The sequence below is a fragment of the Microtus ochrogaster genome, chromosome 5, assembly GCF_000317375.1.
Source record: "Microtus ochrogaster isolate Prairie Vole_2 chromosome 5, MicOch1.0, whole genome shotgun sequence".
NCBI lineage: Eukaryota > Metazoa > Chordata > Mammalia > Rodentia > Cricetidae > Microtus > Microtus ochrogaster.
The window spans coordinates 88,930,963-88,946,890 of record NC_022012.1 but is presented as its reverse complement, the minus strand read 5'-3'; the positions used below and the strand labels follow the sequence as shown (position 1 = coordinate 88,946,890).

The window sequence follows — 15,928 nt, the reverse complement described above, 5'->3', positions numbered from 1 at the left end:
GTGTGGAGTATCTGTGTGTGTGAGTTACGTGTTCATATGTTATGAAAGTGTGTGGAGTATCTGTGTGTGTGAGTTACGTGTTCATATGGTTATGAGCGCCTGTGCCAGTGGAGACTGGAGGAGGAGGGTGTTTCTTCCTGGGTCTCTTTCTGCCTTGGGAGTTTTTCTGATAATGTCTCTTAATAATCCTGGAGCTCAGAGATTTGGTCAGTGAACCCCAGGCATTTTCCTATCTCCTCCTGCCTAGGTAATGATTACAGAGCTCACCATATCTGGCTTTTATACAAATGTAGGGATCAAAGCTCAGGTTTTCATGCTTGCACAGCAGCATGAACACAAAGCAGGCTCTCTACCCGAGATCTCTTCCAGCCCCTAATATTTCTAATGTAAGATTGCATAATGTGAACTTTGTAGCCCAGCCACTTAGAGGCACCATGTAGTGACCTGAGTTCAATTCCTGGGACCCAGGTAAAAATGGGAAGGGGAGACCAGCTCCACATAGTTGCCCTCTGTTTTCCAAACTCAATTCCTTGGCCCCTGACACACATAAAGAATCAACTGTAATTTAAAAAAATATATAAAATCGAAGAAAATTATTCCTATTTGTGTTTAGGGAGAAATGAAAAATTGAAAAGCAATTTTTCTTTTTTATGGTTTTAAAAATATATGTATTTATATGTGAAAGTGATTGTGTGTGTGCGCGTGCGTGCGTGCGTGCGTGTGTGCGTGTGTGCGTGTGTGTGTGTGTGTGTGTATCTTCTGGGAATCAGTTCTCTCTTTCCACCACATTGGCCCTGGGGATTCAGGTCATCAAGCAATAGGAAAAGCACCAGTATCTATGGGGCTGATTTACTGGCTCCTATTTCAGGACATTTTGAGAACTGTAATTATATTGTATTTTTCTATGAATTCCTGAAACTTCCTAGATAGAGAATGGTGAGAAAGTAGCCATTCATTCTAGTCATGATTTGTAAGTAGAACTATTGGGAATCAAGAATAGCTTTACAAACATAGCTTAAACCCCAAGGTCACGGTGGAAGCAAGCTTGTGTTTTTCTGAGTATTGCTTTGCCCGTGAAGCTCCTTCTACCCATGGATGCGTCGCTCTGGATTACCAAGATGCTATCTTAGTTATCTTTGAAATCTAATTAAAACTTACAGTTATCTTATCCACATCAGGTATGGTGAAGATAGTACTTCAGTTTCAAAAAGATGCAAATCCAGACTATGTCATACTGATAGAGGGTACTTGTAAATGCTTGTTTGAAATATTTAGAATAAGGCCAATAAACACCAAAGAGAGTAAATTCCATAAAATATATGCCTAGATTAAGAAGGAAACAGCTTGTGTTCAAATGCGATTTTCCAAAAGTTTGGGGGGAGGAGGAGGTCATGGCTGGTGTCCTGGTTTGCTTTCTATTGCTGTGATAAACACCACGAGCAAAAGCAGCTTGAGCAGGAAAGGGTTTGTCTCATTTTCCGGGTTATCGTCCATCACTGAGCCAAGTCAGAGTGGAATTCAAGGCAAGGGCTTGGAGACAGGAACTGAGGTAGTGGCTGTGAAGGACACTGTTGACTGACTTGCTACCCGTGGCTTGCTCAGTGTGCATTAGTGTACACCCCAGGACCACCTGTCCAGGGGCAGCACTGCTTACAGGGAGCTGGGTCCTCCCACATTGTTTATCCAGAAATACCTCACAGGCCAGACTGATGGAGGCAGTGGAAAAAACTAAGCTGCATAGCAGGAGTCCTTACTCTTGCAAACAGATGTGCTTAAAAGTGCATGGGGCAACGGGTGGACATCTATGGCAGAGACAGGCGGCGGTGGGGGGGGAGATGGTGAGGGTGTGGCAAGTGGCTGGGAGGCAGATAACTAGAATGCACCATGTGAGAAAAATAGAGTATGTGTATAGTAACTCAAAGCTGACACTCCAACTCTCTGGAGGCAAAAACAGGCAAAGGTCTGTAAGTCTGGAGATAGCATGGTCTTCATCTGCCCAGTCAGTTTTAGGCCAACCTGGCCCGCCTGATAAAGCTCAACCTCATAAAACAAAACCAACAACAAACAAACCAGCAATGAACAAAAACCACGAAGGAGCTGGAGAGATGCTCTGCAGACATGGGAGCTCAGTCCCCATGAAGGCATCTGTATAAAAAGCTGGGTGTCTTCATGCTCAGCAGAGTGAGGGGTGGAGACGGATTTCTGGAACTTGCTGTCTATCAGCCTAGGGTCAGATTTCACAAGAGGGCCTTCTCCAAAAGGAATAAGGAAGAGAGTGGTGGATCAGGATGCCCATCATCTTCTCATGAGCCTGAACACATCCACATAGCCATACACACATGCCAAAACAATGAATAGAAGCAGGAAATGAAAGCTGGAGGAGAATTTATGGGGCGTCTTCTTAAAGGATTCCCGGTTCTCCTCCTGCAGGCAGCCACTTCGTGTTATCCTCTGGATGGCTGCAGTTTGGCTGTAGTGTCCATCCATTAAACTTGATGGATGCTGAAGATGACTGATGACTCTCAACATCCCACACCAACCATTTGGGGGCTCGCTGAGTCTAAATACAGGGCACAGACCTCAGCTTAGCAGAGGTTCTCGTCCAACCAGTGCTTGCTTACTGCCTTGCTCTGTGCTTGGAAAAACCAGAGCTCTACCCTTTGTAAGGCTGGAGCAAGGGGAGGGAGAGAGGAATGGACAGTCAGAGCTCAGGTCTTAACGAGTTCTGCCTACCTGGTGGTGGTCTACAGCCTCTGGAACTGTGACGACAATAGCAGCTTGCTTCCGTCATAGTCACAAAGCCAGTGGGGTTGTCTCATGTGTATCCCAGGCTCGCTCCCCTGACCATCACTCACTTACCTTCCTTTATTCTAATTGGAGGAGACACATTTCTCGGACAGGTCACAGACATCTCTCAACACAGTCTAGCAGCAAAGGGAGGCTTCCTGCAGGTCGGTCTGACATTTATACCCACATCGGCTGCTCCTTGCATCTCTGCCATGCAGCTAAATAATAGTTGGTCCAGAAAAAGAAGAATAGCCAAACTGTGTGTATTTTGAGTCCCAGTAAAGCACGGAGATTGCACTGAGCTCTTAAATAATGATCCAAGTCCTAGTCTTGACTCTCAGTCAGAAGCAGTAATTCCTCTATTTAAACATCAGCTCTATGGAGGAAGGAGGGAAGTGAGCTTGGGCACCTGAACTCGGGTCTGGCTCGCTATGATTTCTCACGCAATGTAAAAAGAATGAGAGAATGTCCCATTTCAAGTGGCCCTGCTATTGTGTGGATGCAGCATCTATCTTAGTTCCCATTTACTGGGGGTCTGGTGCTGCAGCCCTTTGTACGGGCAGTAAATAGGCTCTCTCTTTAACATGTAAAACTGTGAGATCCCAAGTTCTAATTTAAGGGTATTTTATGTATACACAATTTAGGACTATAATGATGGAAACAATTTTAGGAAGGTCTTTGTTCTACCAAATACAAATTGTCTGTTTCCACAGCTGAGCAGGCTTGAACTTTTTTGCCCATCCAAGGCAGAGAGTGTGCTTCTACTTCCCCCTCCTCTCTCTACCTGCCCCTCCCATCTGTCTCCCCCTTTCTCTTCTCCCTCTCCCCCTCTCTCTCTCTCTTCTTTTATGCTCCTGCAGCTATCAACTGCTTTTTGATACTCAAACAAGGGTAGAACCTCCTGAATCCTTCCCCAGTAGCCACCAAAGGAAGTTAAATTCTCAAGCATCCCATCTGTGAACAGTTGAGCAGGACTTGAGATTCATGTAGAAGTCTCAGCCAAAGCACTCACTTGTTTTGTCTGGAAATCACATTGGACTCCCAGCTGGCTCTGCATCTGTATTCTGAGAGGGGTTCCTTCAATAAGAATCACTCCCAAGACAAAGAATACACAATTGGTGCGGAATTCAGTGTGCATTTAAAATTCTGAGACCAAATGAACTGGGTACCAAAAGCCTAAAGGAGAAGTTCTCCAGTTGCACCCCCCCCCACGCTACCCCACCCAATCCCAATATTGGCAAATGAATACCTAATTTTAATTGCCAATATAAAGAACTAGCAGCAACATAAAAACCTAAAATCAACTGTTGAATGTGATAAAGAGACTTTAATGAAACTCCAAATCCATCTTTGCACACTAGTTTTCGAAAGATAAAGGTCTGTGGAATATGTCACCTATGACTGCAGGAAAGGGAACAGACAAAAGCCCCTCTGGTGATCCTCTAGAGTTAAGTTGTAATTAATATAGATTATTTTTTCTGGAAGGTCATCGCTCTGGTAGTGCCAAGCAATAACAAAACTTTAACTAAGCGCGGAAGGTATAAAGCATTTCAGGGAGGCATTGATTAGGATGTCGATGGAAGAGTGCATTCGCAGGATGACCTAATTATCCCGCGGTTCCTTCTCTCCCGTTGCTCCACTTCTAGCTAATTGCTGAGCTGCCTGCCTTGTCTCCCTGACCAGGAGGAAAAACAAGCTCTGGGTGTGGGGAATAAACAGTGACATTCGGATCCAATTTGCTTGAACCTGTCGCCAAGGGCAATGACGTCATTGGGGGGGAGGCAGGGAGCAAAGCCAGCAGGCTGAGTTTGCCCTAGCTAACCTTCTTCAGGGGCTGAGTTAGCCCTGGCTAGTCTTCCTCAGGAGCTCTGGACTTTGCACTGGCTAGCCTTCCTCAGTGCCTGAGTTTTCCTGGCTAGCTTTCCTCATGGACTGAGTTTGTTGTCCTGGCTAGACTTCCTAGGGGCTCTGTAGTTTGCCCTGACTAGCCATCCTTGGGGGCTTTAGTTTATTCTGGCTAGCCTTCCTGGGGACTCTGTAGAGTTGAAAGCACCATAGCTGGGCTGGATGACTCTGCCTCCCTTCCCCTTGCCAGATGCAGAGAACGTCTTAATTATTTATCAGGAAGGAAAGCAAATTGAAACCAAATTAAAGTGATTTTTTATCCCTTACTAAACGCAGCATTGTGTTTTAGAGCCAGCCTTGTATTTCATTTCTTTTTCTTCTGACTGTGATGTAGCTCTTACCCTCGTAAACCTCAGAAACGCCATGTTTATTTACAGAATTGACGTATTTTTCAAGGTTTCTTGAGACACGTTGGCCTCCGGACTCTCACTGAAACAAGAAGTATGAGCGAACATCCCACAAGTCAGACCCCTGGCTCTCTAGTCTGAGTCTGTATGCTGAATCTTGGCTCCTTGTTGGCCTGGTGCCATCCCTACAGGTGTGGGGTCATTCCTTTGCCCCAGAATTCAGCTGTCAATTCACTGAGAGAAAGCACGGGGTGCCTGGTGCCCTTGTGGAAATGGCTTAAGTATGTGTAGGAGTAGAGCTTAGAAGAGCCATGTCTTGATTCTCTAATATACTGTGTTGTGTGTAGGGTTGGAAGTGAAGGGAAGGAACCGGAAGAGGAACCTGTAACACAGGGTTATGATGCAGGATAGGCATGGCTGACAGCAGGGGTATCATTTGGTTTTGGTTGCTGTTGTTTGTAAATCAAAGTTTAATTGTGACATTTTCACCTGTTAATTAATAAGCACTGTAATCCCTCCTGTAAGTTTACAAATTTTAAACGTATGGTTTTTGTACTTTGACAAGGATTTGCTGAATACAGGCTTAGGTAACATCCAGCAACTAGGGCTGTACAGGGAAATGGCAGCTGGTCACATATGCTTCCCAGAAGTTTGGCCATGTGACGAGAGATGCTGCTTGGAAGGCTGTGGAGCCTTGCTGGAGGAAGCAAGTCACTAGGGGTGGCCTCATGGTCTTATAAACCAATCCGCTTGTGTCTGCTCTCTGCCTGACTGCAGAGACTTCAGACCAGTTTTCTCACGTTCTTGCCGCCATGCCTTTGCCGCCAGGGCGGAATGTGTCCTCTCAAACTGAAAGCCAGAATAAGCCGTTCCCCCTGAGTTGCCATTGTCAGGTACCCTTGGTCACAGCACGGAGAGATGCAACCAATGCAGCCAGAGCACTCTTTCTTCTTCCTGCCAGTGACTGCTGGTGAGGGGGCAGCATGCCCATATCGCTCCCAGCTGCACCCGTGCCTGCATCTTCCCAGGAAGGATATTTTATGAATTGTCGTCTTGTTGTCATGAAGCTTGGCTCTCTTCTCAGCTTGATTTGCCCTACTCCTTCTTCAGAACTGGAAAGTATAATCAATGCACTGCCGTAGGTGGCCCGCAAATACTTTTGAATCACTGGCGTGAGTTTCAGTGGTCTTTGCCTTGACTTCACATGGGAATAAGGACACACATGCACATCAGGAAGGCATTTTCAGCGCAATCATAAGGACCTGGTTTCAGTCCCTAGCAGCCATGTGTAATATTTGGCATGATGACAATATTTTTGCAATCACAGAGCAGGAGAGGAAGTGACAGGCAGATCCCAAGGGCATGCTGGCTGCCCAGTCTCACCTACTCAGTAAGCTCCATGTGCATTAGATATCATGGTAGATGGATTCTACCTCGATGCTTAAGGTTAAGGAGTGACACCTAGGGAAGAGCATTGGGCTCTACACACATGTATATGTGCATGCTATGTACATGCATACAACCCCCATTGACTTCATTCTTCTATGATCTAATTTTGTCTCTCTCCATCAGCTATCTCTTCCAGCCCTTTCTCATTTTCTCCCCTAACTCTTCTCGAGCTTCAGTCTTTACCACTCTTCAGACATCCGTGCTCTTAAGGGCCCGAGCATTTTCACACTTCCGCCATGCATGCAGGTTCTCCTGCATTTGGCATGGCTAGTTCTTCCCTCTTGGGGTTCTTCTTGCCTGATTATAGGAGGACATGTTCCTGTTTGTGTCCGTCATCCTCTCTGGCCCCCTTTTCAGTCCTCTCTGCAAACTTGCCCCTGAGACCCAAGAGCTCAAGTTGTTCAAGTCGACATCTAAATCTTGCTCTAGTTCTCACTATGATTTTTCCCTCTCTCCATGTCTGTGACTAGCATTTTTTTTTGGTTGTTTTCTTTTTGGTTTTTTTTTTTGGTTTTTCGAGACAGGGTTTCTCTGTAGCTTTGGTGCCTGTCCTGGAACTAGCTCTTGTAGACCAGGCTGGCCTTGAACTCCCAGAGATCTGCCTGCCTCTGCCACCAGAGTGCTGGGATTAAAGGCGTGCGCCACCACCGCCCAGCTATGTGACTAGCATTTTTAAGTTGTTTCCTACTGTATATGTATTTCTGATTTTATCCTTTTTACTGAGTGCCAGCCTAATGTGCCTCTGTGCCAGTTGTGTTTCCTGCTATTGTGTTGAAATACCTTGTCAGAGCCAGCTTAGGAGAGAAGGGACTTGTGTCCCTCATAGTGGGGAGGTAGCAGCAGAATCATGATGGGGCTGTATCCATGATCCAGAACAGACAGAAAGAAACACATTCATGTTTATGTCCAGCTCCATTTCTTCACTCTTCCACAGTTCAGCAACCCCTACCTAGGGACTGGTGATGCCACAGTGAACTAACTGGGTCTTCCCAAATCAGTTAATACAATGAAGGCAAACCCTGAACAGACATTCCTACAGGGCACTTGATCTAGACAACTTCTCATTGGAAATCACTTCCAGGCATTTCTAGATGGTGTTAAGGAGACATTCAAAACCGACTGTCACAATATCAAACTGCAATATGGCCTTTCTGCAGCGGCTCTCACGGGTGTTCTGACTGGACATGTCTTCAGCTTTCCTTCACTCCTGCGCGTCCTCTGCCAGTCTCGTCACTTCAGTGAACTGCAGCTCACTCACCCAGTAGCTCATGGCAAAGGAGAACAGAACCCAACTAAGCAATCATCTTTGTCATCTTATGCTTTCCCTTCTCCCAGCCTAATCAGTCAACTGTGAACTCCTGCTGGTCCTCCCTATAAAATATAACTCACTTCCTCTCTGTCACCTAATCAGGTTTCTTTTGCCTTGCCGGGCGAGCTCTTGAGTCACCTCCACTTTTTCTGCTAACGTCTTCCATTACCATCCCGTCTCTAGCTAGAGGGAACATCTCCATGATTTCTCGGTACCGAAGGGTCAGCCTCTCATTCTGTGCTTCTCCCCCCCCCCCCATTCTCCTTTATTTCAAGGAAGGCAAGGCCTTCATATCTGAAGGTTCCTTGGCATGGCCATTCGGTCACATCTCTCTCTAACTCACCTAATAAGCTGCATACGAGTGGGAACTGGAGCTGTTGCTTCCTACACGTGACATATTCTGATGGGTCAAGTGCCCCATGAAGGAAGAATGAGCCTCTGCATGAATGCAGGCCATCCCTAACCCCATCTGCACCTCCCATGGAGAGATGTGGTGCAAGCCCAGGCCCTCCAGGAAGCAATCTGCAAAGAGAATGAGCTGGAGAGAGCCTTTCCCGGGATTGTGTAAACTCACCCCTTAATTCCAAATCCAAGTACTGTCAGGCATGCGGGGCACAGGCCCCAGGGAGGGATTGAGGACCATCAGGGGTGCAGGCTCTAGAGCAGGGCCAAGGGCTATCAGGGATGCAGGCTCCAGAGCAGGGCTAGAAACAGTTCTCTGTATGGCACTGGATAATTTCTATGCAGACTTGCTTCGCATCGTGTCTCTGCCATCTAGCAGCTTCTGCTTTTTTGGCCCGTGTGTAAGTTAATCCGTGCCTCAGTTTCCTCGTTCAGTGGACCCAGGGCCAGTGTTCTATGTCACAGTGATGCTTTCATACGTAAGAGCACCCTCATCCTCAGAATAGCACGTGACCTGTGGGCAATGATGTCTAAGCTTTAGAAGTTTTAGTCCTTTGCCTATAACTCTGGTTTTTGGTTTGTCTTTCTTGTGCTGCTTTTCTTCCCCATCTTATGAAGAGAAGAATTGCCAACCCTTACAGAACACATTTCCTTAAGTATGAGAAGCATAAGCTTGGAAGTCCTGTTTTGTGGGAGCATTTTGCTTGTACACTGCTGTGTTTCAGGTTCATTTTGGGATAACATGCTGGGAGGGAGAAGAGGAAGATGGGATTTGAGGGAAGAAAATTAGAAAGTTAATTAAAAGAACCAGCCTGGTAATTGAATTCCCAAATACTCTTATTTGGAGGTTGGGGTGGGAATGTATTATAGCACACGAATACTGTGTTTGCCTCAGTGGCAGGCCTGGAAGTTCTGAATGAGACAAGCTTCAAAGTATAAGACAGATGTCTATCTTCATGGAGGAGTAGATGGGTTGATTCATTCATAGACTTTTCAAGAGCACAACACATAATACTTGTAATGTACATATTTATATGTATCATGGATATGCATGTATTGATACATAGAACTCATATACTATGTATATCAAATATAATATTTTTATGTGTATATGGATTTGTGTTAGTATTTTTTTCTGTTGTCGTGTTAAAATCCCTTGACAAACAATAGCTGACAGGAGAAAGGGTTTATTTTGGTCTGTCGTGACAGAGGAGTAGGGGAAGACTTGCCATCAGCATGGATGTCATGGTGGTCAGAGCAGAAAGCTGATGGGCCACATGTCATCTTCATACTGGAAGCTGAGATTGAACAGCAAGTAGGGCCCATCTACAAAACCCCTGCCTTCCATGATGTATTTGCTCCAGTAAAGCTCCATCATTTAAAGGTTCTGTAACCTCAAACAGCGCCTCCTGCTGGTGATCAAGTATTCAAACACATGAGCCTGTGGAGGACAGCACATTCAAAGCACAATACACGTACACTCCTGCAGTTACTGTTGATTTTTATATGATTTTGAGACATCCTCTCACGTACCTTCTCCTGCCTCCACCTCAGTCATGCTGGAATCACAGGTGTGCACCAACACACCCCACGGACTGTTCATATTTTAGCATATTCTTGGCAGCTGACTTTGCTGTGGGGTAAATTCCTGGCCTAATGGTGGCATGAAGACCATTTTCTCTCAATAGTCCTGTCTTATTAATTGTTCTGTTTGTTTGTTTCCCTGAATGTTTATAAGTGCTCATATAACCACACAAACAGAACCATATATTTATGACACCCCCCCAAAAAAAAATAAGTAAGAAGGCTATTTAGTATTTGTTTTTAGAGACTGGAGTGTTTATTCATCAAATGACTCTTTTTCAAGTATAAAAAAAATCAATGATTCAAACTGTTATTGAGAGAATATAATTTGGAACCATGGGCTGAGTGATTGTGTAGAAGTAGGTTCAAACCCCTACTCTAACCCACAACCTTTATTTATTTGTGCAACCAAGACATATATCTATTGGCTGCCTGCAGCCACCATTGCAGCCTCTGACAATAACTTTAGTGTTCTTGTTTCTTTACATTTCGCTGTGATGGTTTACCCTGGGAAAACCAACTTAAGCATGAGGAAGTTCATTCGGGTTTTCAGTTCTAGCACAGTCCTACAGCAGGGGGATTACAGTGGGGGGATTTGAAGCAGCTGGTCACATCACATCCACAGTCAAGAAACAGAAAGACTGAATCCTCCAGTTTCCAGAATCCAGGCTCCCCTTCCAGGGGATGTGCTTACCCACAATTCAGAGGGGCCTTCCCATCTTACTATCCTAAAGAAGATAACCCCACAGACCTGCCCAAAGGTCGGCCTCTCAGGTGGTTCTGGTTCCAATAAATGTTGACCATCACACTTATCTGTTCTTATCCCTTTTTATGAGTATTGGTTTTTAGAAGACTGGAAAATGGATTTTAGCCTCAGACACTTAAGGATTTCCAGTGCTTTATTTTCCTCCCTCTTGCAGCAAATCTGCAGCAGGAAGAGCACAGTAAAGCGAGGCTTTGCCTGAGCTGCCAAGTTAAGGCTAAGTGGGCTTCTTCCCTGCACCCCAGTCTGCAAAGTACTCTGGAAAATGAATTAACCTCCTCTTATCTAGAGTTACTAATGTATCTCACATAAAGCACTTGGAAACAGAGATATGAGAGTGTTGTAGTAGGAGCGGCAAGGCTGCGTCCCTGGCACCCGGCCACCCGCATGGCTAGCTTATGCCCCGAAATAATTACACAGAAACTGTATTCTTTTAAACACTGCCTGGCCCATTAGTTCCAGCCTCTTATTGGCTAGCTCTTACATATTGACCTAACCCATTTCTAATATCCCTGTAACACCACGAGGTGTCTTACCAGGGAAGATCTTAACCTGCGTCTGTGTCCGGTAGGAGAATCATGGTGACTCCTTGATTCAGCTTCTTTCTCCCAGCATTCTGTTCTGTTTACTCCACCTACCTAATTTTATGTCCTAATAAAAGGCCAAGGCAGTTTCTTTATTTAACCAATGAAATTAACACAAAACAGAAGACTCTCCCCCATCATGAGAGTCTTTGGGTCTAGCCAGGTTTCATCGGGAAGAAATGAAATCATAGCTGACAGTAACTCTGCATTCATTGGATGACAGAAGTGCGCCTGCTGCCTGTGATGACTAATGCCAGGTTTTGTATCTTTGCAGGTTATGGTTTTGTAGATTTTGATAGTCCTGCAGCCGCACAGAAAGCAGTAGCATCCTTGAAGGCAAATGGTGTGCAAGCACAGATGGCCAAGGTAAGCCTGCTCAGACAGAGAGGGTCTGTGCACATGTGGACCCTTGTGTGTGTATCTGTGTGGGAGCACATGTTAGTCCTCTGTAGTGAGCGGACCCCAAATTATGGTTTGCACTCTTTCTGTACTCAGCTGCTAGGGAAAAGGAACCATACAAGAGACCGGGCTTATCGTAATCTCTCTGATTTGGCATATAGATACTCATGAGCTCTTTGGGTGGAGACCCCGGTGATTACAGGATACGTGTAGAGGGCTCTGCTTTGCCTGAAAAGGGAGATATGTATACATGGGAGTCTAAGACTTTCCCTTGTTGGCAGTGCTGGAGTCAATATACATGGATGTACTGGTGTCTAGAATTATCTCTAGTCAATATACATGGATGTGCTGGTGTCTAGAACTATCTCTAGTCGATATACATGGATGTACTGGTGTCTAGAACTATCTCTAGTCGATATACATGGATGTACTGGTGTCTAGACCTCTCTTTAGTTGGCAGAGTTGGAGTCCATATACATGTATGTGCTGGTGTAAAGAACTTTCCCCCAGTCAGCAGAGTTCTGGGGTAGTACAGAAAGTTACCAGTGACTTAATGTGTGCTAAGTCTTCATTTATTTGTTCCATGTTTGGGAGACTTCTGAGCTGATAGCCTTTTCCCTAGGCTGTGCAGGGAAATGGCTTATGGCTAATGTCCTTTGTATCGCTGGAACTTCACTTTGGCCCATATACCCAGAGTTTACCTGGGGAGCAATATTCTTGATGTTCATCATTTTCAATATTTACTTGTTGCTCCATAGTATTCATTGTCTGGAACTTTGTATGTAAAACTATGATGAATTTTCACAACAAAGTGAAAATTGTTCCTTGTCATTTTGTGCCTTGATTGCTGTGTTGGAAAAATCTGCCTATGTGGTATGATAATATGGATCTTGGGAACAATGTACACCAATGTCATTGTCTTCATTTTAATTTGGGAATCTAAGGAGATGCCATCATAATGATATAAGCTAGGTATGGTGCATGACTTTAATCCCCGCATCCTGGAAACAGTGGCAGTTTGATTGCTGTGATTTCAAGGACAGCTTGGTCTATAAAATGGAGTTGAAGATCAGGTCTCCAAACACTAAAAAGAAGAAAGAGAAAAGATATTAAGAGTAAACACCAAAAAAATGTTGCTGGTCACATTTGGATGTTGGGTAAATGTTGATGGCAGCCATTTTGAATCCTCATCAATAATCTAGGTTTAAAATATTCTTCCTGTTAATAGTTCCGAACTTACCATTCCGAGATTTTCATACTCTTGGATGCCAGAGGTAACAGACCTTGAAATCTTGAGCATCTGTCCCTGGCTTATGTCTAATTTTCTGGCCCTGTTCCCACAGAAATCAGTGATGTCATGATGAAGTCATCTGGTTTTTGCTATGATTGTGTCCATTCTCTAAGAACCTTCTAGCATCAGCCTCAGACTTCTAGAAGATCAGCATTTGGGTGCTAGCAGTTGTTGGTGCATTCTGACCAATATGTGCAGACCACTTCTGATCATGACTGTTGGGAGCCAGTTTCTTCTTGAGTGACAACGGTGGGCTCATTGTCTTTCTTGTTATTCAAGGTGATATGAATTAGAATTTTCCAGTTTGTGAATTATATTCTTTGTCAGGATTATGCCTAGGAGCTTTAGATTTGGTCAAGGATTGAGACAGATGAAGTTAACAGTTTTAATTAATCAGGAAGTTACATGCATGTCCTGGTTTAAAGGTTCTTTGCAAGAGTCAATGGCAACTGAAGTAGCAATCTCCTGTACCCAGAAAACAAGAGATAGAGTGTGGCTGTGGCTGAGGCAAGAAGTGGTTATGAAAAGACAGAATAGTAGGGGCGGAAGAGATGACTCAGTAGTTAAGAGCACTACCTGTTCTTACAGGGGACCCCAATCAAGTTCCCAGAACCCAAACTAGACAGCACACAGCCTCAAGTGGCTCCTGCTTTCAGAATCCGATCCTCTCTTCTGGCCTATATGGGAACTACATCAAGTGTACACATGCATACAGAGGTGTAAACACATATAAATTTTAAAAGGAAAAAGTAATCTTTAAAACCTAAAGTATATCCTTGGGGTGGAGAAATAGTTCTATGGTTAAAAGTTCTGTGGCTCTTACTGAAGATCTGAGTCAGTTTCCACAACTAACTTCCTGTAATTCCAGTTCCAAGAGAACTAGTGCCCTCTTCTGGCCTCTAAGAGCCCTGAATTCAAGTACACACACACACACACACACACACACACACACACACACACACACTTTAAAAATAAGATGATATACAAAGTGAGGAACCTAGGAAGTAGCTGAGGAGATTAAGGCCCCTGTTGTGATGTGAAGACCGAAGTTTGATCCCCAAGTCCTACATGGTAGAAGGAGAGAATAGACTACCAGAATCCTCTGACCTCCATATATGTGTGCATTGTGTACATGTGTGTGCATCACATATAAATATGTAAATTCATCAATTAATTAATTAATTCTTAAAATAAAATAGCTATTGGAAGGTATTTGGTACATTCTATTTATAAAATTTGTAAACTTTGGAAGTTATCAGATAGTAGTGGCTTATAGATCATGAACACACAGCTGTTTCTAATTCTCAGGAGATAGAGACAGACAGACAGACAGACGGGCAGATAGAGACAGATAGATGATAGGTAAATAGATGATAGATCGTTGATAAACGATAGATGAGAGATATGAGAGATAGATAATAGAAAGACAAACAAATAGATGATAGATCAAAGATTTGATTGATAGATGATAGATGATGATAGATTGGTTGATTGATAGATGATAGATAGATAGATAGATCATTTACAGAGTTGAGCTTTTATATTAAAACTGGCAAAGTTGACACTGACTTTAATATTTTCAGCATGTGTGTACATAAGGAATTCCTGTCTATGCCTGACTATCTCTCTCATGTGCATGCACATGAGCACATGCCCACGCGCACACACCCCAGTCACTGACCTATCACCCAGTAAGGAAACCGTCTACACTAGGAATCATTTAAAGACCATCAAGGATTACTCACTCTGTCTGCCATCTTGACCCTTGTCCCAAATCCAAGGTGCCAAACCTGGCGTGCCCGGCCGGGCTGTGGGGAATCACTCTATCATAGGCTTGCTGACAGTGTACCCGGTTGGGCTGTGGGGAATCACTCTGTAGGCTTGCTGGAGGATTTTGCAGTGTTAGTGTGCTGCCTGTGAAGTAAATCCTCACAAAGTTTGAGCTCAAAGCCTGCTTTAGATTCCCATCTGCCCACTGCAAAACTTTCAGCAATAAATGACTCTGTAATTTAACTACCCAGAAGAAAATAAATAGCCTCCGTTTGACAATGAAATGGAACAAGCTTGGCCACCTGTATTAGCAGATTTCTCACTGAGCTATTGGATTTCACGGCACTTTTTCCCTTTTCCTGGCAATAACTGTTATTTATTATCATATAAACCTGCAGTCTGCAGGGTGTGTGCTACTTGCAGTATATATTTTACCATTTAAGTATGCACCAAATCGCCTCCCGCATCCTTGTTCTTATCAGCATCCCACTCTGTTGCTTGTGGTGTGGCATTTTAAGATCCCCAGGATTTTAAAATAAAATGCCTCCTGGGTTTGGAGAGATGGCTCATCAGTCAAGAGGGCATGCTGCTCTTGCAGAGGACTTGAGTTCACTTCCAAATACCTGCTCCGCGCTTCTGTGACACAGAATCTAGGGGATTGGACGCCCTATATTGGAACAAAACTGATACCTGCACTTGCGTTCACATTTCCCCATACAGACACAGACAGACAGACACAGAACTTACATGACTAATAGTAAATATTTAAAAAATGCCAGCTGTAGTTAAGTTTCTGATAACAACCTGGCACCCACTTGAAACTATGGGAGCTGCTCCCCCTAACAAACATGTTCCAGTGTATGCCTGAGAAAACGCCAACGGATACCTCAAATACAAAGAACTAAATAGGGAATTAGCCAGGAAGTAGTAATTGATCAGTGTGTTAGTCACTTTCCTGTTGCTTTCAGAAAATGCCATGCACAAAAGAAACTTATGGAAAACTTTATTTTGAGTTACAGTTTCAGAGGAATGGGTCTGCTATGATAGGGAGGCATGGAAATGGCAGGAGGACAAGGTGTCGGGAGCAGGATGCTCAGAAATTAAATCTTTTACAGAAAACATGAAATATATAGAGAACTGAAGGCAACAAGAATCTATGGGGTCTCAAAGCATAACACGTGGCTTACTTCCTCAAACAAGGCTGGAATGCCTCCCCAGATAGCACCATCACCTCACCAAACATCACCATCCCCTCCCAGACAGCACCATCCCCTCCCAGACAGCACCATCCCCTCCCAGACAGCACCATCCCCTCCCAGACAGCACCATCCCCTCCCA

At 44.3% G+C, this 15,928-nt stretch overlaps 1 protein-coding gene across 14 annotated transcripts in view; it reads left to right on the top strand.

Moving 5' to 3' along the window:
* Rbms3 (RNA binding motif single stranded interacting protein 3) overlaps positions 1–15,928 on the top strand; it is a 1,318,100-nt gene that overhangs the window by 924,751 nt on the left and 377,421 nt on the right. For all 14 annotated transcript variants that reach the window (XM_026779049.1, XM_026779048.1, XM_026779046.1 and 11 more), the window contains one exon: positions 11,405–11,496. In XM_026779049.1, coding sequence (XP_026634850.1) covers positions 11,405–11,496 — 92 coding nt within the window. The remainder of the gene's footprint in view (positions 1–11,404; positions 11,497–15,928) is intronic.